Here is a 20,487-nt window from a genome sequence, read left to right on the forward strand (position 1 = left end):
CTGTGGTATAAAGGGTGGAATTGGGCCGTAATTCTAATTTCATAGCCTGATAGGAGATACTAAAAGAGATAGGTATTGATTATATCAATCAGCCGTGCGTTCACGGATGCTTAGGTATGTCAACTAACTGGACGTCTCGGTCAAAAGAATTGAACGCACTTATGTGGCTTTTTTTTTTTTTCCCTATGCGACTAATCAGTGAATTCAGCGTAGTTGGTATGTAGTTGTTCGGGCCTGTGTATGAGCTCAAGTTGGGGAATTTCCTGTTAATGCCACACCCACTCGAATAAAGTCGGAAGCAGGCAATTCTCGTCGAGAAAGTCATTAGAGAGCCTTGCTGTGGTTATGGTATTGCTTAATGTATAGTGAATGTGAACTGACTAGGACATAAATGGTGGCAATCGGCGAGGGTCTTGTTGTATGGTATGGAGGGTGGGAAGTGCATTAGTTAAGGGTTCATAATGCCGCTTGAGCTGCATACTCTAAGGAGTAGCGGTGGCTGTATAGGGCTCCCTGCGTAGCGTAAAGGCACCAGGTTTCGGTATCTAGCTTCGAGGTAAATGAGTGTTATAGGAATTAACTAGAATGGAGGACCCGTACATGTTAGATGTTAGGGCAGAGATAGATATAAGCTGATTCGTGGGAGCATATCAACGTGATATCTGATAATATTTTAACGGGTAACTCCTATTATGCCTAAGCGTTGAAGCATGGCTAGCTACCTGGGTACTGATCGTACTTCTCGTTCGTTCGTTCGATGTCTTCGTTCAGGGTCGATATTAGGGGAGGGCATTTTGATTCATGTCTTGGGGTGCTGGGACGCCGAGTCTTGAGGCTCGACGAGGCAATATTAATCTAGCGGAGCCAAGTCCTATACGAGAAAGAGCAAAGGCGGATCGATTATGTCGTCGATTTCGACACTAGGGCCACTCAGGAGCCATGACCGCTTTGGATCTTTAATGCTCAGAGGGCGGGTGCTCGCGCATAGGGATGTGCTTGCCTCTTTATGATACCCCCGTAAAAGGCTCCGATTTTTGTGATAGCGTCACTGGCCGAAGTGAGCTCACTGTCGCGCGAGACTTCCGGGACTGCTTTCCTAGACCAAAAGAGAACCTGACTGGCCATGCCAACTTGTTTTGCACCTTTCGTTTTTTTCTAGCAACCCTCCAACTTCGCATTTCGTTCCTTTCTTCGTTTCTCTCGCCCTGCACCATTCCTCAGACCCTACAGCCGGCCTTCTCCAGAGGTTCAGCATACGCTCTGCTCTTCTTTCTACAGGCAATTTTTAGTTGCATATTCATCTTGTGCCTCCCAACAACCTTTGACGGTACCTTCTGGAACCCTTTTTCACCCATTGACAATCCATTGAACATTTTATTTCTTGTGCGTTTGACGCTGTTCTCTAGCCATCATGGGTAATTGTTTCTCTCGTTGCCTCGGCCGTGCCGATGACTTCGAGGAGCCCGAGGTCGACGCAAACGCCACCTCCCTTGGCAAGCTTCCTGGACATATGCCCCCTCAACCGCTGAACGACCTCTTCCAATCGCCGCTTCGACCGGCCCATAACCCTATCCCGTCCGCTTACCCGGCGCGCTACAGCACTACTGCGGCTCCCACCACCACCCAGCTACCCACTGCTGTGCGACCCAAGGCCAGCCGTGGCCTTCTGAACGCCACCCCCTCGGGCACTCGTTGGCTCGAGCATTTCCCCAGTATGGAAACTCTGTCGGCAATTCGTTCTACCGACACCCCTGACTTCGGTAGTGGTAACGATGTCCAGATCGACATCGACCAACTCATGGCCATCGCATGCCCGCTTCCTGACTATTCTACGGGCAACACCGACGCCATCGCTAGTCGGGCCCTTGCTATCAGCCACCGAGAGGTTCGTAATTTCCTTGTCTATCCCCCCCGCCGCCTCTCAATCAAATCCGAGCTTCGTGGTGTAATAGTCGCTAACATTTGTAAAAAGCCTTGGGGCTATGCCTCAACTGAGTCCGGCGGTCCTGTTGGTTTCGACATCACCTCTGACCAAGGCACCCCTCTGACTCCTGACGAGAACACTCCGTCTACTTCGACTACTTCGTTTGTTCACGTCATGCCTGGACCTAGCGTCTAGGTCGCAGGAAGAAGAGGAAACTGCACACGAAGTCACGAAGGATCAGAGAAGGAACAATTTGACGGCTCTGCTAGCAACTGAAATTTCGCGAAGGAAACGGAGAGAAATTCGGAAAAATGATTGCTAGGACGTTAAGTCTGGGATGAATACTGGTTGCTTGCACGGGTTACTAGAACGAGAGACGGTTTGTGGTTGTGATACGGAGTTTAAGTGAAGAAAAAGAAAAGATGGACGAGATCTGGACGAGAGGATAAGAACAGATTGGTAAAAGGATGACCATGGAAACTCGTCGTGAGAGGTGAGGTGTATACTCGTTTGCGGCTGCGGCTGCAGCTTAGAGGTGAATCTAATACCTCCAGATGGCATCGGCCATTTTTACTACCTGTCCCATCTCCACAACATCGTGAACGCGAACTATATCTGCGCCCCCCTGCACCGCCGCGGTGACGGTTGCTGCCGTACCAAATACGCGGTCTATTGGTTTTGGTACCCCAGTGACTTTACCAATAAAGCTCTTACGACTAGACCCTACTAACCATGGCAGACCTTCTAATCCCGGCCAGCTTCGCAGCTCATCGAAATGGCGCAGGAGCTGTAAGTTCTGCTCGCCTACCTTGGCGAATCCGAGACCGGGGTCAAGGATGATACGCCACCGACGGATACCCGCAGCTTCAGCAGCCGCTACCCGCTCCAATAACTCCCGGGCAATAGTAGGAATCAACCCCTCCGGATACTCGTTTAATTTGCTCATCGTACTAGGGTTTCCTCGCATGTGCATAAAGCACACAGTCTTGCCTAATCGGGCCATTGTGGAGAACATCTCCGGGTCCATAAGTCCGGCCGAGACATCGTTGATAATGTCTGCACCTGCCTTTACGGCTGCTTCGGCGACTGATGATCGGTATGTATCTACACTAATAGCAACATCGCGTGTTTCGGGTAGGCTACGAATGAGCTCGATAACGGGCAGAACGCGATCCATTTCCTCTTGAGCACTGACCTCGAGCGTTCCCGGTGCTGTAGATTGTCCGCCGATGTCGAAGATCGTGGCGCCCCTTCGAACATAAGCCATGACTGTATCCCTTAGCGAATCGGGGGTGTGGATACCTCCATCTGAGAAAGAATCGGGCGTTATGTTAAGGATGGCCATTACTTGCGTTTTCCGAGTCGCCTTGAGGGCATTTAAAGGCTCCACTGAGTCACAAATCGGCGTCAGAGTCGAGAGAGGCTCAGGAGCTGGGGGTAGTTCGTTCAAATAGTCCTGGATAAACTTCCAAGGCTTGGAGGAGTCTATTGACTTATGCGGTATGAGTTCGGCAAGGGGACGGAGAACGAATTCACGCTCTGGGATACCAATATGAGGGATTTTCAGCCTCTCATGATCAACACTTTCATTTTCATAGAGCAGAATATCAAGATCAATATTCCGAGGGCCTTTGTTAATGAGTTTCCGCCGTCCCATGGATATCTCTATATCTTGTAGCTGATCGAGTAATGGCAACGGCTCAAGATCGGTTTCCACCTAGTTAAGATCACTCAGCTTAGGTCTAGGAGGTGAGAATTACGGTACAAACCTCGCATGCTCCATTTATAAACCTATCTTGATCTAGGACGTACATGGGATTAGTTTCCCAGAGGCTACTGGTTCTCTTCACCTTGATGCCCCTCGAGTCCATTTCCTTGCATGCTTGCTCAATCATAGATATCCGATCACCAACATTGCTACCTAGAGCAATGTAGGCGGTCCTCTTACCGCGACGTTCGGCACAACCACATGCTTTACGAGATGGATTGGTTGAGAATTGGCGATCCATTGTCCTCTTTTGGGAGGTTGTATGATTCGGTATGTCGCGAAAAGGGAATCGAGTCGAGTCACTTGGAGATGACCACCACGAATTAATGGAAGACGACGATACTCGAGCGCGGTAAGATGAAAAACTCCATCCTAGAAGTCTCGATGATAAAAGATTCATTTGACACTATATGGAGGAAATCAACCGCGAGTCAAATCCCCCATTGGATGATTACACATTATCGATAATTTTTCTTTACTATCTAAAACTGATTTGGATTTCGACTTGTTTGAATTTGACTGCAATTTTTCCAAAGTTCCACTGTAAGCAAGGTACGTACCGATTTCCGTCTCGTCTCATCACATTATGTAAGCAAGCAAGATTAAGATGTCTTACATAATTCCACATAACCTACCGATTTATAAAATTATGAATTATCTAATGCAATAACCTTATGTAATACACAGCCCCGGACTTTTTGAAAAATGATGACGCGCATGGATTCGATCCGATCCGTTCCCTACACCACAAGGAACATGCTTACGTGGAAATCTCACTTATCAGATCAATTAACCAACACTTAACTTCCAACATTATACTCAATTTGTAACTTTTATCAAAGCTTCTTCAAAATGTCATCCGAACATAATTATACTCATGCGGCGCCTTACAGCAATGCTTGGTCCGTAGATTCTCACGCGGACAATGGTACCAAAAAAAGCAAAAGTACCGTATCTACAAGTCCCTTAGTCTAACCGAATTAAGCCAAAACCTCGGCTAAGTTCCACTTGTTCAAATGTTTGTTTGCGGTACCGCGTGATTCAATATTCTGGTTCGTTCTTGGGAAGCTGCGCTGCTCAGCTAGACATCCTAGTCACTGAAGCTAGGCATTCAAAGATGCCTCGGTTCCCCAGACGAACTAAGGGTCTACTGTGCTATTCAGCCATACGAGATGCTACGGACCGTCTGTTCTACCCCAATTTCCACCAACTCCACTGTCCATCAATGAAATTCCCCTTGCCGCCCGCTTTGCCGAAATCTTGTGATTCAACTTGACTTTCTTTTTCTTTTTTAGAATTGATTTTTCCGTTATATATACCACTCTATTATTTCTGAAGTTCTGGGACCAACCCCCCCAAGACAAATATACGAAATTCTTTGCCTTATAGTCGCATAATCATTTAATAGAGTCAATATGGCATCACCACGTAAGTTGCAAAATGAGCAGCAGCAAACATTAGTTTTAGGGGTCGCATGCTGACAAAAGAATGGTTCCTCAGAGAGAATTCGAACACCCATCACCGATCTTTTCGGGATCAACCATCCAATCCTCCTGGCTGGTATGAATGTTGCTGCTGGTCCCAAGCTAGCAGCAGCTGTCACAAATGCTGGCGGTCTCGGTGTTATTGGAGGCATGTCATACAGCCCGAGCATGCTAAAGGAACAAATCGACGAGTTGAAATCTTACTTACACGATAAGAATGCGCCCTTCGGTATTGACCTATTACTGCCACAAGTTGGTGGTAATGCTAGGAAAACAAAGTATGCTCTCCGAGGTTTTAGTACTCATTGCCCAATGACAATGTGTACCATTTAGAAATTCCCGTTGACTAATTGAACCTGTAACAGTTACGATTACACGAAAGGCAAGCTTAACGAATTAGTCGACATAATCATCGAATCGGGAGCTAAGCTCTTCGTCTCCGCGGTTGGCGTACCACCCAAATCTGTCGTCGACAAGTTGCACAAGCACGGCATTTACTACATGAACATGGTTGGACACCCTAAGCACGTACAGAAGGCGCTAGATATTGGATGCGACATTATCTGCGCGCAAGGTGGTGAGGGTGGTGGTCACACAGGAGATGTCCCGACAACTGTCCTAATCCCCGCCTGCGTGCAAATCTGCAAGGGAAAGAAGAGCCCCGTTTCAGGAAAGCAGGTTCAAGTCATTGCCGCCGGTGGTATCCATAACGGTCAGTTGCTAGCTGCCTCGCTCATGATGGGCGCAGGCGCCGTCTGGGTTGGTACCCGATTCATCCTGGTCGACGAAGCTGGAGCACCTGAATCGCACAAGGAATCAGTAAGGACTGCTGGATTCAACGACACTATCCGAACACTCATCTTTACCGGACGTCCGTTACGAGTGCGAAAGAACCCGTATATCGAGAACTGGGAAACTGAGCGTCAAGCCGAGATTAGGGAATTAACTGCTAAGGGAATTCTTCCCTACGAACACGACCTTGAGAAGGTTGCGAACGGCACAGGCTCAGGCTCCGGCGATGGTGCCAGCGATGAGGACATAGATGATGCGATGGACCAATTCCGACCATACCTAATGGGTAAATGCGCCGCCCTAGTCAACGAACAAAAGAGCGCAAAGGCCGTTGTGGATGAGTTCATTGAAGACGCTTCAGCGATGTTGAAGGAAGGCACCAAGATGGTGTCGAAGTTGTAGAGATATTTGATGGAAATTTTTGCGAAGCGCAACGTGATTGTATCGATATATTAGGTATTTCAAATTGGGTATGACTGCCAACCCGCTAGCCACCACAAGCCTACCACGACAATAGGCAATTGATTTTTTTTTTCTTTAATTAAAAGAATAGAGATTCGACTGAAGGCGAAAATTCATATTCCATTTTTAGATTTGCAGCGGAGCCTCTGCTCATCATCTCACCTCCCTTGCTCACACAGATCCCTGCCCCACGTGGTGTAAGTAAATAGTACCCTTACGTCACCACTCGTTGTTACATGTGAGCATGCATATTTGATATCACCATTTCTAAAAAGGTGTGGATGTGACCTCACTGCTGCGAATAATCCAATATTAATTCTCTATCCTTTTTTTCTAGCCCGCACTCGTGATCTCTTTCCTTATACGCCTACATATACCCAATTATTGCCACCATACTTGATTCCCTAGCCCAACACTTCATCGTCCTAAACAATACCGTATTAGGATATACGTATCGCTGTTAGTATGGCCGATACACACCAATTCGACGTAACAAAACTCTTCGGAGTAAAAGACTACGTCGCCGTAGTCACGGGCGGTGGGACCGGCATCGGGCTCATGGCCGCCCAAGCTCTCTCCGCCAACGGCGCCAAAGTGTATATCACAGGACGACGAAAAGAAGTCCTCGAGAACGCAGCAAAGAGCCACCAACCAGCACGCGGAAGCGGGCAAATCATCCCAATCGGACCCTGCGACGTAACAAATAAGGAAGACCTAGAGCGCCTCGTCGCAGACCTAAGCCAACGTGAAAAGTACATCCACCTGCTCGTCTGCAACGCCGGGATCTCAGGCCCAAAAGCGGAGCCCGAGCATTCCGAAGCCGACGACCTAAAAGCGCGGTTATGGAATAACGAGGATCCTTCCGATTGGCACGAGAACTTCAACACGAACGTGACGGCTGTGTATTTTACTACAGTGGCTTTCCTTCCGTTGCTGCAGGCTGGTTTACGGCCTAAGGGCCCGTTGGAACCGTATTCCAGCTCGGTGATTACGATTTCTTCGATGTCGGGGATTATGAGACATGCCCAGGGCCATTTTAGTTATAATACGGCGAAAGGGGCGACGGTACATTTAACGAAGCTTATGAGTGCTGAGTTCCAGAAGGCGGAGATTAGGGTTAATTCGATTGCGCCCGGGTATTTTCCTAGTGAGAGTGAGTAAACTTCGGAATTTTTTTTATAACATACTCTCTTTATAATAGAAGTTCTCTGGGAAATGGTTAGCTAACTCCATTTACTACAGTGACGGCTAAGAGTAGCGATGATAGGCAGAAGAGTCATGTGCCGGCAGAGAAGATTCAAGATAAGGGACATGTTCCGCTTATGAGGGCTGGACGTGAAGAGGAGATGGGGATGACTGTCTTATATCTTGCCAAGAACCAATATGTTAATGGTGAGATTATTGCGGTTGATGGAGGAGTGCTGAATGTTATCGCCGGACGATAAACGGACAAGGAAGGGTCCCTTGGTGCCGTGGTATTTGACTGGGTGGGAAGTGGTTAGAAGGCTACAATCAGGCAAACAAAATGGAGTATATAGTTATGAATGATCTTGAATGGCGTTTAGAACGGGACTAGGTACAGATATTTACTGCAGATCCTAGGAGTAAACCGTTGATATGAATTTTGTTCACATACACCACCTTCGATCGGATCTAAAACATCAAAATATATAGATTTTGTGGCTTGAAGCTCATTCACGGCTTTACTCATCCGAGTAACTCCGGAGGTATTATCCTCCGGCGGCCACCACGCTCTCATCGGTCGATCGAATTAGTGTTTATGCATAGTCTTTACTTACGTAGCTCAACCTGCCGCGTCAATGGCCGCAACTTCCAAGGCATTACTACCTAGGTAGATCGGGGAGCTGATGCTCCTATGCCTCTAACCATTTAGGTAACAAATCTAGTCTTAGCCAGCGACTAATTGTTACTAGTTGGCGTTTTAGAGACTCACCTAACTCCTTAGTTAGTAAATCTAACATAGCTAACGTTAGACTCTCAATGCCAACCTCCTTAGATACTCGATCAGTTGCATCATTCATACTCCACTGGATCGTCAAGTCACCGTCAAAAGAGATCTAGCAAATCTGATGTTATATAGAAGGAAGAAAATTTCGAAATGCTCCCAAGAATCATGAATTCTCGAAATCATCAACCAGAGACCGAAGGGTTGGAGAACAGGTAAACTTACGACTGACCATCACATTCTTACAATGCCTCACGTCCACGAAAAACGTCACCAACCCGTAGACGGTCGCCGTAGGCCTTCTAACGGTTACGACCGACACGCCAATGGTTACGATAGACATGCTACCGGCTACGACAGAAATCCTAATGGCTATGAGCGACGTTCGCATGGTTACGACAGACCAGCTAGCGGCTATGCACGACCTCGTCAGCATATTCAACAACGCCATCACCATTTCCAACATTTGAACCCATTCGAAAAACATCTCGTGGCGGCCACAGGTGAATTTGTTGGAACCTTCTTATTCTTGTTCTTCGGATATGCAGGTCACCTCATGGTACTTGACCAAGGTGCTGCTACGCCGAGTGGTTCGCGAGTGATTTACATTTCGCTTGCTTATGGTTTCTCGTTGTTGGTTACTGTTTGGGCGTTTTATAGGATTAGTGGAGGACTGTTTAATCCGGCGGTATGTTGAAGTCCGGTGATGATGGCCTCGTTGACTATGACTAACTCCGACGCGCGATAGGTAACTCTGGGTATGTGTATCGCTGGACAATTACCCTGGGTCAGAGGTGCTTTCCTCATACCGACACAATTGATTGCCGTAAGTAAATGAGTTTTTCTTACTCCTTTTGGCGCATGTTAGGAGTGGAAAGTTTTGCTAACTATCGTTGATATAGTGTATGTGCGCGGGCGCTGTGGTGAAAGTAATGTTTCCAGGCGACATCTCAGCAATCAACACAACGCTGGCACCCGGAATGAATCTTGCGCAAGGCGTCTTCGCTGAGATGTTCTTCACCTGCTATCTTGTGTTTGTAATTCTCATGCTCGCAGCTGAAAAGTCTAAAGATACATTCTTGGCACCGATTGGAATTGGATTAGCGTTATTCGTCGCCGAGATTCCTGGTGAGTAAATGAGTCAATGTTTCGATGAATGTGAACAATAGGACTAATTTGGGTTATTAATAGGCGTTTATTACACCGGCGGCTCACTAAACCCAGCACGTAGTCTTGGTTGCGCCGTAGCTGCGCCTCAATTCCCAGGATACCATTGGATTTATTGGGTCGGTCCTCTTCTAGGCGCTTTAATCGCGGCGGGATACTATCGCTTCGTTAAGATTTGCCATTACGAAGAAGCCAATCCTGGTCAAGACAATGCTCATGCTCCCCCAGAGGTGTAAAAGGAGGGGTTAGCAGGTTGCGGGCAAACTGCTATTTAGACATTCTTTATTACTCCGGTCGGGTTTGGGATTCTTAATGACCAAGAAAAGAAAAGAGTCATGACGATGTATAATAATGTATTAGTTAAAAAGTTACGAGTGATATTTAATTAGAAATTTATTGACGAAGGAGCTATCTACGGGATAGATACGGGTTAAGCGACATCTACCTACCTAGTCGCTTCCTTCTTTGTTACGTAATCAATTTTGACTCATCAATTGAGTCATCTCCAAGTCCTTTCTAAGTCCTCTAAATTCTTCAAGTCTCCAATTTATCTCACCATTTTACCAACTAGCACTTCAAATGCTGTCGGGCTTCTTAAACTTTGCGAAATCTTCTTTTCGCAAGCAGGCAAGATAGGTTTCGCCATCTTCAACTGTTATGCCTAAGAAAAGACACATAAACCGATACTCAAAACCGCCTTCAGTAGCCCCGCCTTCGCTTACCCTATCCTCCTCGTCACGATCGACGCCCGGTAAGTACACAACTTGCGCCATTTCAACCATCTTAAACTCCGATCGCGAATATTTTGCTGATGATTAAAGCGTAGAACAACATGAGCGCTCAGTAAATCAGATCCTCTCCGAACTGCGACGGACCAGTATAAATCAAAATGGCGCCCGTAACAACTTTTCGGTAGCGACACCCACTGTCCCTCCTTCGATCCGCCAGATTCTCCAAATCCCCGAGACACCCGCTCCACTGCCCAGAAGACCACAGCGTCGCGATGCTAGTGGCCGTCGCGCACCTCCAGGCCCCCCGCCACCACGAAGTTGGCTATCACTAGCACAGTCGCAACACGCTCCTCCGCCCGATCCGAACGCCGATGTTGGAAGTTGGATTCAGCACTGGCCTCTGCCAGGCGCCTACGCACCCGAAGATGGTAGTCTAATAGATCAGCTTCTTCGACGGATGGCTCTAGATTGGGAGCAACAACGCCATTGGAACCAGTTTTATCTATATACACTCCCCAATCAATTGCGAGCGGCGTTGCTCAGCTATGTTTCTGAGCTTTATGGGCCGGGGTTGACCGCTAAAGACTTACGACTAGTCCTGGCTGGCCCTGCGGACGAGATGCTTGCAGAGTACGGCATCGAAAAGCCTGATCTGAATGTACTAAATGCGGACATATTTTGCTTGGATTTGACTAGCTCGGTCGGAAAGTCGTTAACAATAAAGGAGTTGAACGAATTACTTCACCCTCCCAAAGTCGCCATTGAGACTGATCTTAAGGATTCGTGGGATGCACCGGAACCTGTTGCCGGAGCAGTTCAACTCTTACCGAATTTAACACGGCTATCCCTCGCAGTTGACCCTGAGAATGCACCTAATGTTTCTTGGAAGCAACTCCTCGGACTGGCTAGTAAATTGTCAACACTTTCGCATCTCAACTTATCCGGCTGGCCTGAACCATCTTTAACCCCAAATGCGAAATTCGCCAAAGTTTCATCTTCGGTGACCGGGAGAACTATCCAATACGGAGGCACCGGGCCATACAGTCACAATTTAGACGGCGATTGGTCCGAAGCAATCCTAATTCTCAAGCGTTTGAGCAAATTCCTATATCGCCTCGAGTATCTCGACTTAACCGGCTGTAGTGATTGGTTCCCGGCGCTGATGAAAGAGTCAGATGGCGACTTCACTCTCGACTTTGTCGATTGGATCGGGGACTGGGGCAAAATCACAACATTAAGACTTTGCTCCGGTTACGCTCTCACGGATGAATCATCGAGAGGCCAAATACTTCGATTTGCAGAATGGGTAGAATCCGCGAAGGCAGTTGAAAAGCATATTAGAACGAAGCGATCCGGGAGGGGACGTTGGATCACAGTCGAGAAGGATACCCTAACGGACGGCGCGAAGGCGGTTGTGGAGAGTCACCAACTTAGTGGTATTATATAAGCTGGGCAGAATTTATCGCCAAATCAATTTAATACTAATCACATTGCACGAAAATTACAGCTTACGCCCCTAGAAACTGAGCTTTTCAGTTTATCATAGCCTAAGGAGTCCGCGCTCTACTCGCGATTCCCCCACTAAAATACGCTAAAATAAAAATAAATACAACGCTTTCAGGGACTACACCAAACTACCTAGGTACCAGTAACAAGCCATTATTTCATTCTTCAGTGAGGACAAAGAATCCCTAATTTTGGAATAGATTGATGCGTTCTGATGGTCTAGATTCTTCCATATACGGAATAGCGTCAAATTTTACCGCGTATTGTCGTTAGACGCTCTTCTCTTACGAAGCAGTTTGAAGAACAGCCAAGCAAGACGACTTTGTGGCTATCAGCAACCGTCAAAAAGGACGCCAACGGGGGCTGGGGGCTATGTCTCCATCATTAACCGAATAGCGTGCTAGGGTTGAATGGTTAGTACGGTGCCGAACCGGTTTTACAGGGGTTATTTCTAGATGGACCCTTATGACGCAACGCTAATTCGTAGCCAATCATCGCTGAAGACTTGGACGAAAGGAGGCAAAATCACTTTGTGACGCATGTTCCGTCCACTCAGATGCCGCTCGTGAAAACGGTTCTCCTCGCTTCCTGGTTGGATGATAGGTACAAAGTGATTGTTCCCCTGTCTTGACATAATCTGGCCAGGGGAGCGTTGTACGTGTACGTACGCCGAGCGAGCGGCAAAATCGATCGATTGCTAGAATTGACCAAGATGTGTTGGCCTCCCAATCTTCAGATGGAATTCTAGCGAATGAATGGTGAGTGTTTAAAGCCTTGTAGGTGGGACCCGCTGTAGATATCGGGACAATCGCCTAGTGATTGTATTAATTGCCAGGGTTATTGTAAAATGCCCTTTATGCTAAGCAATGAAATAATATTCTTTGTTCTTCATATTTTAGGTCACTCTTATTTAACAATCGGCCAACCCTCACCGGCGGACGTCCCCCCTTTTCCTCACCTTATAGTAACATTTTACTTCCCTACCTAGGTAACAATACAGCTATCGGAACACCATCAATATTACTGCGCAAACATGGCCATCATTAGGGACGGCAGTATTAGGCCCATAGCGGTCATAATCCCGCTTATCTTGTCGATCGCGGGATTCGTACTAGCGATGTTGGCGTTATTCGCCGGTTCTGGATCACAACAGAAGGCACTGGAGGACTACCATCTTATTGCCGTAGGTCTTGGATCGACGCAGTACTAATAGAATACTATAAGCTAACTCGGATTCAGCTCAACATGTCGAACTTTGGACACGATCTCATTCCAACATCTACATCTTCTGGTTCTCAACCCACAGCAACTGACAGCGATGGTTTCGGCTGGGACGACATCGAAAATGGGCTTGACGATATTGAAGGTGAAATCACGGACCAACTAAATGATATCGCAAATGATGTTGCCGATAAGTTGTCTGAGAAACTTGGAATATCTCAATGGTACAGCATCCATATCATGACCGCTTGCGAGGGAAACTTTGCGCCGAATGCTACTTCGTCGGGTGCTTGGTACAACACCACGAACTGTACCGCGCAATCGCCAGGAGGTATATACATCCACCAACATTTATTTTTTATCCCTAGAATATCTTAAGTTAACATCGTCTTCTAGTCAACTTCAACCTCACCGATATTCTCCAGAGGGAAATCGACCAAGGCCCCCTCAAAATCAACGCCACCGACATCCCAATCCCAGATAAAATCCGGGAAGCAATTAACTACCTCAACAGCTTCCTCCTCGCAACCTTCGTCCTCTACGTCCTCGGCAGCGGGTTCTCAGGCCTATCCTTTCTATCATGCATCGTAATCCTAACCCTGCGACGCGACGTCATCGGCCGAGGGACAATCATAATCAATATAGCTGTCGCCGCACTAGCCACCTTAACCCTGGCCCTCAGCAGCGCGATCGCAACCGCGATCTCGAAGAAGGGAGTCTCGGAGATCAATGATGCGGGTGATGATGTAGGCATCTCGGCTGTTGAGGGCACGAAGTTTATGACGATATCTTGGGTTGCGTTCGCGGTTATGTTCGTTACGATGTTGTTTTGGTGCGCTTCGTGTTGTCTCCCGCGCCGGCGATTTGGGGCGGTGGGGGCTTATGGGGAGAAGGGGCCGAGAGGGAGTACGGATAGTAACCGTGGTTTACTCGGGATTTTCCGACGACGGCGTTGAGCGGACGGATAGGATATGAATGAGTTATGATGGTAGTGATGCTATTGATGATGGGTTAGCCGGAGGGTGGTGCCTTTGATTTCGGATGATACCATGATTGCTTTCATGCTTAGATTCGCTTTGTCGCTTTTACGGAATATGATATAGATTTAATTGAATATTTTGAATTTATTACTCGAGATGTCCTTAGCAGGATGGATGTAGGCGGATACCCCTTTATCCTAGGAAAAGTGGCCCCGTTCTAGGTAGGGTTCACCACACGGTGCAGGTAAACCGAACTTCAAAGTTCCGGTTCACGCTCCACAATCCAAGTATAGCCTCTTGATAGGAGTATAGATCGATTTGAAAGAACTGCATGTGACGTCTGATAGCATTATCCTATCATAGTATCCTCTAGACCCAGAGCACAGACTATGGGGCTGCTCAACCGCCGGCTAGGTTCTAGATTGGATGGTGGTGATGGTATTGACAGGATCAAACATCTTCCATACATCAACAGCAAATGGTCAATGTTGCGTACGGCGGAATCAGCGAAGTTTGGCTAGAGACGATTCACTTGATTCCGCCCGCGCACAGTAGCCCCTAATCAGGACGGATGACAACGCCGTATTCTCGACTCCTATATGGTAGGTGCGTACCTAATCACTGTAATAAGCCGCCCAAGAGCAAGCGTATAGTCTCTAGTTGGCCTCTACACACGCTGTTTGTATTTTCATCTTTTGTTTACTTTCTGACTGGCAAATAACTGGTGGCTCGTATAAATAGCTTCTTCCCATATCACTAAGGAATTTTCTTCTTCGTACTATAGCTATACCTATTATAGCCCCCTACACTGTGAAAACTTCGCTCCTAACGAGGTATGGTGGCCGTTGGTGGATCGAGACCACGCGGTGATTCCGGCTACTGTGCACTCGTTGAATTTTCTATATATACCTAGGTAATTCGACCGAGAAACCAATTTCCTGTCCTTCTTTTTTCAAACTCTTCTCTAGTTTCTAACCTGCTATCGAAGAACCGAACCATTCCAACCTTCAAACCTCTGTCCCTCCAAGCAGCTCCAAGATTCGAGAACTCAAGATCTTTTCGTGGTTTTCCGATCGTCATCCTTATATCTTTCCGAAGGATAATTCGCGATGAGGACGATCCGTAGACTTCTCATATCCTACTACGATGCGGAGGAGAGGGTGCTCTTCTATCGCCGATACCACGACCATGGCTCACCATCCAGAGAGCGGTCGATGATGGTCGGCGAGAATTTCAAATGTCTAAAACCAATCAAATATAACGAAGAGTGAGTTACTACGACGACAAGAAGATATCATACTAATTTCTCCAGGACCGCCGATCTGGAGATCACCCTCGCAGGCACCGAACATCGTTGGAAAGTCCACCGAGACCGGATCACGGAGCACAGCAACTTCTTCCGGCGCGCCTTGGCCGGCTCCTTCCGAGTAAGTTACAATGACGTCAATTGAAGAAGACATAACTACCCTAGTACCAGGAGCGAGGCTCCCATAGCATGGAGCTTCATGGTCTCGATGCTCGGTCGATGGAGATGGTGGTCAAGTACCTCCAGCGATTGTAAGTTTCACCCACCATGAATATCTAATTTATGTAGGGCATCGCGTACCTACTCATAACATTTTCTAAGCTATAATCACTAACCCTTACTCTTCTAGTCGACAAAGTACTGGACGGTACCCGCCCCTTTCGCAATTACAGTGTCGACAGCGCCTACCGGCATTCCCTCGGGACCATCAGTGAGGTAGCGATGATCTTGGAAGTCGCGGACTTCCTGGACATGCCAGCCTTGTCATTCGAAGCTTACAGTCATATACTGTTTGAATTGGCAAGTCTGGCGCCGCTTATGCATAAAGACGACGAGTGGGACGAAAACCTTCCTGAGCGTCGGGAGTCTTTCGAGCAGGCGGCGGCGATCCCAGAGAAAGGCGGGACGCGGATCGGTCTTGATTTGGCGGAATCCATGAAGGCTTACCTCCCCCAGCTTGAACATTGTTACACGGAGGAGAGAACAGAAGCTGCATGGAGGGCGATTTTTAAGGATAATCAGACCATAATGGAGGAGGCGATCGATCAGTATGGGGACTCTCCTCCTGCCTTTTTTAGTCTATTATTTTGGATCGTAATGCGTACATAATTGCTCATGGTAACCCACCATCATTGATTTAGGTGATTCTAAGTATTTTAAATTAGGGATAACTTGGGAATCACAACATATATGCATCGGAGTTTCGGAATATGTCTCGTTGAAGTGAACCGACGGCTAACTTACGTAGGTGGCATCGTAGGTGGCGCCATGGGGGTCGGTGGAATCGGGGGTTTCGACGGGAAAGCACCTCGGACTAGGTACTTAAAAGCCACCTGCTAACCTGCCACTTCAATGATGCGCCTCCTCGTAGGCCCACTAATTTTGTCCGTTCGGATGTGTGTTTGACGTATGTATGTATCTGCTGCTTTCCGTGTAATTGCCTTGCAAACGCGATGCGTTGCTGTTTGCCAAACGAGGTCGACCAACACCGCTCGCTTTAGTATTAATAACTGCTCCCGCGAACACATATCTTTGAATTTGTTACCTTTTACTCATTCTGATCACGAGCTCTTCAACCAATTGATCGAACTAACCTGAATCGCCACCTCTCCATCTAGACACAAATCTGGTTACCAACTATACATCGCCAAACCAGATAACAAGATGCCGCCCCCCTTTTTTCATATGAACTACATGCTCCCTGGCATATCCGGAGCCGAAAGAGAAGCCGTGATCCGCGCCAACACTGATGCTATTACGCTCTCCAACGAAGCCGGAGTCGCTGTCCAGACCGAGCAATACGACGAAGCCATCCGTCTACACCAACAAGCTCTACAGCTTAAGCTCCGCGCGTATCCCGAAACCTCGATGCAGGCGGCCATTACTTTCAACGGCCTAGGCGAAGCGTTTCTCGGCGCCGGTCGCCTGGATGAGGCCGACGAGGCATTCGCCAAGGCCCTTGCCGTTCGCGAGCGCGAGGACCCCAGGGCGGATGCAGCTGCCACACGAGATAACATCGGCGCTGTGCGCGAGGCTCAGGGTCGGTTTGATGAGGCGAGGCAGATGCGGCTTCGGGGTCGGGAGAAGGGTGAGATGATGTGTGGGAACTTCAAGGTACTTACTGATCTACACTCTCCCCTTCGGATTCCGCATATTTCTACCACCTAGTGTTTAAAATGTTATCCAGTTCCGATAGTGATGCTGATTGACTTCTTCCCAGTGTCCGACAAACGAGATGTTCAAGATAGGGGACCTCCATTGTTGTGGCGCGTGCAATTCCGTCTACTACTGCAGTAAGGAATGCCAGAAACAGGATTGGATTAAACGACACAGGCCCTTGTGCAAGGCACGCACTGCTAGTTTGGAGGCTGCTAACCAAGCATCGACTAGCTAGAGGCAACTGGGAAGAAAGAGGGAATTGGGGGAGAGAAAAGGGGGGGAAATATGATGAATTTTAAGGGTAGAGCTACGGGATGTAATGACTTCATGTAACTTCCAAGGTTACCCACCACTAAACATTTCTTATTGTTTCCGACAGTATCACATGATTGTGGGAGGGGGTGGCTGATTTAGGGCATTTAGGCACTGTATACCCTGCTATTGTGCTAGGTAATGTCCTGGCAGCCCTGAACTCATAACCATAAACCTCAAGCATCAAAGTCATAGTACGAAGTAAGATCCATCGCTAACCAAGAGCCCATTCATGAACGAATTAACCAAGTGTGGAATAAATACCATACGCCGGATCAAAAATACATAAGCATCCTCAAATATAAGTAGAACGACGAAGGGGCCCTAAACACTAGTCTGAGGGTTGGTCTGAGTCTTACATCCCTTACCTACCTAGGTAGTAGTAGAACATATACTGGTCGGACTGTCGGACCAGTTGGTTAACTCACCACCTAACACGCAGATCGATCATATTGTACGTACAAGCTTGCCAGCCCGGCTTGAGCAGCATGGAAGGGAGGTTGATGTTAGCTGCTCTAGAGGTGCAGCAAAGCTGGTTGGCCGGACACCCCGGTCCATTTGAAAAAAAACCCTTCCAAACCGCCATTTCAACGATTCACGAGTATTTTTACGCTACCTTCCCGTAGCACCAATCATACAGATCGAATCCCAGCACCCAAGTTACCTATCGTAATCTGGGCACACAAATCTAGGTACCTATAAATTATCTGTACAACAACAGTTGAGGTACTTGTTGGCTTTGTTTTTTTCTCTCATGAGATACATTGCCAACATGTAACAAATTAAAAATGACAGTCCTTGTGCCTGTGTCATCCGAGGATACGTAGTTCCATGCAATGAGTGCATTCAACATTCTTTCCATTAACCACATCATTATTCATTTAACCCCTCCACCCCCCCACAATGGAATCACAACGAAACGCGACTGAGCTTGCCGCGCAGCCCGGGAATTTTCGATTGATACTAATTGTCGTCGCGCTTTGTTTAGCTGTCTTCTTGACGGGCATGGTACGGACGCACGGTTTAGCAATCGAAACAACACTGACGATCATCACAGGATCGAACCATCTTAGCTACAGCGACACCAGTCATTAGCGACGAATTCAATGCTTTAGCAGACATTGGGTGGTGGACAAATGCTTATCTCCTTACCTTGAGTAGCTTCCAGCTGTTCTACGGGAAACTTTACAGCCACTTCTCCATTAAGCTGGTGTATTTGGCTGCTATTGCCTTATTCGAGGTCGGATCTTTGATCTGTGCCACAGCTCCCGGTTCGGTGGCTTTGATTATCGGCAGAGCGATTGCTGGCCTCGGGGCCGCTGGCATTTTCTCTGGTGGCATATTGATTACAACTAAGCTCATTCCTCTTGATCGCCGCGCGGCTTACTTAGGGATCATGTCTGGAGTATTCGGGCTTGCGGCCATTATCGGCCCATTTCTCGGCGGAGCACTAACTGATAGAGCTACGTGGAGATGGTGTTTCGGGATCAATCTGCCTCTAGGTGCTGTCACAGTCGTCCTGTGTGCACTGTTCGTTCGTATGCCCAAGGAACAAGGGGTGCAAGCTACTAGTTTCGTCAAGAAATGCCAGCATTTAGATATACCAGGGACAGCCTGTATGGTTGGGGCCCTAATATGTCTCTTACTCGCGCTACAATGGGGAGGGTCAACATATCCTTGGAAGAATGGACGCATTGTCGCCTTATTTGTTACCCTTGGTGTCTTGGCGATGGTATTTGTCGCAATTCAGACAACGTCAATTACCGGAACTGAGCGTACAATCCCTTCGAGCTTAGCACGGAACCGTGACATATGGCTCGCCGCTAGCTATGCTATGTGTATTACTGGCGGTGTCTATGTCGCTGTGGTCTACCTGTAAGTGATTTCAAGAGTTATTCTTTTACCCCTTTAGTCTATCTTGAAAGTCATCAATCTCTAAAGGGGATATCTGCTCCTGGGATATACCCCATTGCCTTGCTGAAAATAATAATTGCTGACTCCCTTTGATAAAGTCCGGTCTGGTTCCAAACCGTGCGTGGCTTTTCAGCCCTTTCGTCAGGGGCGTTGCTTTCTCCTCTGATTGCTGGATATGTCGTGTGCTCCATCGTTGCAGGTGCAGTCACCAGCATGGTTGGGTACTATAATCCAGGGATGATCGCAGGCACTGCGTTGGCAATAGCTGGAGCTGCACTGCTAACAACGATAGACCTGAACTCTTCTACAGCTAGAATTGTCGGGTATCAGCTGTTATATGGGTTTGGTGTCGGCTTCGGGTTTGGGCAGCCCAGCTATGTAGTCCAAACCGTACTGCCAAGTGCGGACATACCTGTGGGTGTAACGTTTATCACGCTGGTCCAAAATCTCAGTTCATCGATCTTTGTGGCCGTGGCACAGAGTATCCTACAAGGCGAGCTGCACTCCCATCTTCAGTCCATAATTCCCGATTTGGACGTCTCCTTGCTCCTAAACTTAGATGCCGGTGACTCAATATCTACTCTACCACCAGAGAGCCAGGGGGCAGCAATTATGGCTTACAGCCGCTCTCTCATACTGACACTTTACATTTTGCTAGCTTTGAGCTGTATGTCTGCTGTGGGAGCTTTGGGGGCTCGATGGGGCTCTATGAAGAAAGGCAGGAATGAAGCTCTTGATGGTACAAAAGCTCAAACGATTGGACAACAAGAAGTGACGGAAATAAAGAGTGAAGAGCGCCAGGTGAACGAAACCAATGAAATAAGTAATTCGAAGTAAGGGGTCTATATAAGTAATTCAGCATGTCAAGTATTAGATGATATATATACTTGTTAGGGATGGGTATATATGTTTTGAATAGAGTCATTCGACATCTTAATTAGTTGGGCTGTCCTTCTTAGGTAATTAACGTATATAATTTACGGCGGTCCAATGGGTGTAAAAGCGTCAATGTGCCAAAATGCCGTGTGAATATATAGTGTGGTGGCGTATTCTACCATGTTATTGTGATTATAGGG

At 47.6% G+C, this 20,487-nt stretch overlaps 9 protein-coding genes across 9 annotated transcripts; 8 read left to right on the forward strand and 1 right to left on the reverse strand.

The window, feature by feature from the left end:
• Positions 1-1,411: 1,411 nt before the first annotated feature.
• Positions 1,412-2,119, forward strand: F4822DRAFT_433420 (uncharacterized protein; the record flags this gene model as incomplete). The annotated part of the gene is made up of 2 exons (XM_051461840.1): positions 1,412-1,885; positions 1,973-2,119. 2 exons carry the CDS (start codon positions 1,412-1,414, stop codon positions 2,117-2,119), a joined length of 621 nt encoding a protein of 206 aa, XP_051310654.1.
• A 346-nt stretch (positions 2,120-2,465) lies between these two features.
• Positions 2,466-3,933, reverse strand: F4822DRAFT_433421 (Dihydropteroate synthase; the record flags this gene model as incomplete). Its single annotated transcript, XM_051461841.1, has 2 exons — positions 2,466-3,641; positions 3,694-3,933. The coding sequence occupies 2 exons, from the start codon at positions 3,931-3,933 to the stop codon at positions 2,466-2,468; spliced, it is 1,416 nt and encodes a 471-aa protein (XP_051310655.1).
• A 510-nt stretch (positions 3,934-4,443) lies between these two features.
• On the forward strand, positions 4,444-6,761 carry F4822DRAFT_376307 (2-nitropropane dioxygenase). The gene is made up of 3 exons (XM_051456343.1): positions 4,444-5,120; positions 5,193-5,454; positions 5,542-6,761. The coding sequence occupies exons 1-3, from the start codon at positions 5,108-5,110 to the stop codon at positions 6,368-6,370; spliced, it is 1,104 nt and encodes a 367-aa protein (XP_051310656.1). The 5' UTR covers positions 4,444-5,107; the 3' UTR covers positions 6,371-6,761.
• Positions 6,634-7,933, forward strand: F4822DRAFT_376328 (NAD(P)-binding protein). The gene is made up of 2 exons (XM_051456345.1): positions 6,634-7,583; positions 7,673-7,933. The coding sequence occupies exons 1-2, from the start codon at positions 6,896-6,898 to the stop codon at positions 7,873-7,875; spliced, it is 891 nt and encodes a 296-aa protein (XP_051310657.1). The 5' UTR covers positions 6,634-6,895; the 3' UTR covers positions 7,876-7,933.
• Positions 7,934-8,643: 710 nt separating this feature from the next.
• F4822DRAFT_433424 (aquaporin-like protein) lies at positions 8,644-9,799 on the forward strand (the record flags this gene model as incomplete). The annotated part of the gene is made up of 4 exons (XM_051461842.1): positions 8,644-9,084; positions 9,145-9,222; positions 9,299-9,524; positions 9,588-9,799. The coding sequence occupies 4 exons, from the start codon at positions 8,644-8,646 to the stop codon at positions 9,797-9,799; spliced, it is 957 nt and encodes a 318-aa protein (XP_051310658.1).
• Positions 9,800-9,876: 77 nt separating this feature from the next.
• F4822DRAFT_376322 (uncharacterized protein) lies at positions 9,877-11,944 on the forward strand. Its single transcript, XM_051456344.1, has 2 exons — positions 9,877-10,314; positions 10,390-11,944. Exons 1-2 carry the CDS (start codon positions 10,221-10,223, stop codon positions 11,739-11,741), a joined length of 1,446 nt encoding a protein of 481 aa, XP_051310659.1. The 5' UTR covers positions 9,877-10,220; the 3' UTR covers positions 11,742-11,944.
• Positions 11,945-12,660: 716 nt separating this feature from the next.
• Positions 12,661-14,151, forward strand: F4822DRAFT_416612 (uncharacterized protein). The gene is made up of 3 exons (XM_051459352.1): positions 12,661-12,983; positions 13,040-13,352; positions 13,418-14,151. The coding sequence occupies exons 1-3, from the start codon at positions 12,834-12,836 to the stop codon at positions 13,975-13,977; spliced, it is 1,023 nt and encodes a 340-aa protein (XP_051310660.1). The 5' UTR covers positions 12,661-12,833; the 3' UTR covers positions 13,978-14,151.
• A 2,262-nt stretch (positions 14,152-16,413) lies between these two features.
• F4822DRAFT_376413 (uncharacterized protein) lies at positions 16,414-17,671 on the forward strand. Its single transcript, XM_051456346.1, has 2 exons — positions 16,414-17,140; positions 17,247-17,671. The coding sequence occupies exons 1-2, from the start codon at positions 16,691-16,693 to the stop codon at positions 17,418-17,420; spliced, it is 624 nt and encodes a 207-aa protein (XP_051310661.1). The 5' UTR covers positions 16,414-16,690; the 3' UTR covers positions 17,421-17,671.
• A 571-nt stretch (positions 17,672-18,242) lies between these two features.
• Positions 18,243-20,399, forward strand: F4822DRAFT_376415 (major facilitator superfamily domain-containing protein). Its single transcript, XM_051456347.1, has 3 exons — positions 18,243-18,505; positions 18,555-19,372; positions 19,510-20,399. Exons 1-3 carry the CDS (start codon positions 18,401-18,403, stop codon positions 20,246-20,248), a joined length of 1,662 nt encoding a protein of 553 aa, XP_051310662.1. The 5' UTR covers positions 18,243-18,400; the 3' UTR covers positions 20,249-20,399.
• The last annotated feature ends 88 nt before the right edge of the window (positions 20,400-20,487 follow it).

This window comes from Hypoxylon trugodes (genome assembly GCF_022578975.1).
Source record: "Hypoxylon trugodes strain CBS 135444 unplaced genomic scaffold F4822scaffold_9, whole genome shotgun sequence".
In the NCBI taxonomy this organism is placed as follows: Eukaryota; Fungi; Ascomycota; class Sordariomycetes; order Xylariales; family Hypoxylaceae; genus Hypoxylon; species Hypoxylon trugodes.

What these genes read in the sequence shown, in the direction of transcription:
- F4822DRAFT_376307 (XM_051456343.1), top strand. An exon ending in GGTAATGCTAGGAAAACAAA is followed by an intron (nt 5,455 to 5,541) that starts GTATGCTCTCCG and finishes AACCTGTAACAG; the next exon opens with TTACGATTACACGAAAGGCA.
- F4822DRAFT_376328 (XM_051456345.1), top strand. Translation starts at nt 6,896, where the DNA reads ATGGCCGATACACACCAATTCGACGTAACAAAACTCTTCGGAGTAAAA. An exon ending in CGGGTATTTTCCTAGTGAGA is followed by an intron (nt 7,584 to 7,672) that starts GTGAGTAAACTT and finishes CATTTACTACAG; the next exon opens with TGACGGCTAAGAGTAGCGAT.
- F4822DRAFT_376322 (XM_051456344.1), top strand. Translation starts at nt 10,221, where the DNA reads ATGCCTAAGAAAAGACACATAAACCGATACTCAAAACCGCCTTCAGTA. An exon ending in CTCGTCACGATCGACGCCCG is followed by an intron (nt 10,315 to 10,389) that starts GTAAGTACACAA and finishes ATTAAAGCGTAG; the next exon opens with AACAACATGAGCGCTCAGTA.
- F4822DRAFT_416612 (XM_051459352.1), top strand. Translation starts at nt 12,834, where the DNA reads ATGGCCATCATTAGGGACGGCAGTATTAGGCCCATAGCGGTCATAATC. An exon ending in AGGACTACCATCTTATTGCC is followed by an intron (nt 12,984 to 13,039) that starts GTAGGTCTTGGA and finishes ACTCGGATTCAG; the next exon opens with CTCAACATGTCGAACTTTGG. An exon ending in TACCGCGCAATCGCCAGGAG is followed by an intron (nt 13,353 to 13,417) that starts GTATATACATCC and finishes ATCGTCTTCTAG; the next exon opens with TCAACTTCAACCTCACCGAT.
- F4822DRAFT_376413 (XM_051456346.1), top strand. Translation starts at nt 16,691, where the DNA reads ATGCCGCCCCCCTTTTTTCATATGAACTACATGCTCCCTGGCATATCC. An exon ending in TGATGTGTGGGAACTTCAAG is followed by an intron (nt 17,141 to 17,246) that starts GTACTTACTGAT and finishes ACTTCTTCCCAG; the next exon opens with TGTCCGACAAACGAGATGTT.
- F4822DRAFT_376415 (XM_051456347.1), top strand. Translation starts at nt 18,401, where the DNA reads ATGGAATCACAACGAAACGCGACTGAGCTTGCCGCGCAGCCCGGGAAT. An exon ending in CTGTCTTCTTGACGGGCATG is followed by an intron (nt 18,506 to 18,554) that starts GTACGGACGCAC and finishes CGATCATCACAG; the next exon opens with GATCGAACCATCTTAGCTAC. An exon ending in TATGTCGCTGTGGTCTACCT is followed by an intron (nt 19,373 to 19,509) that starts GTAAGTGATTTC and finishes CCTTTGATAAAG; the next exon opens with TCCGGTCTGGTTCCAAACCG.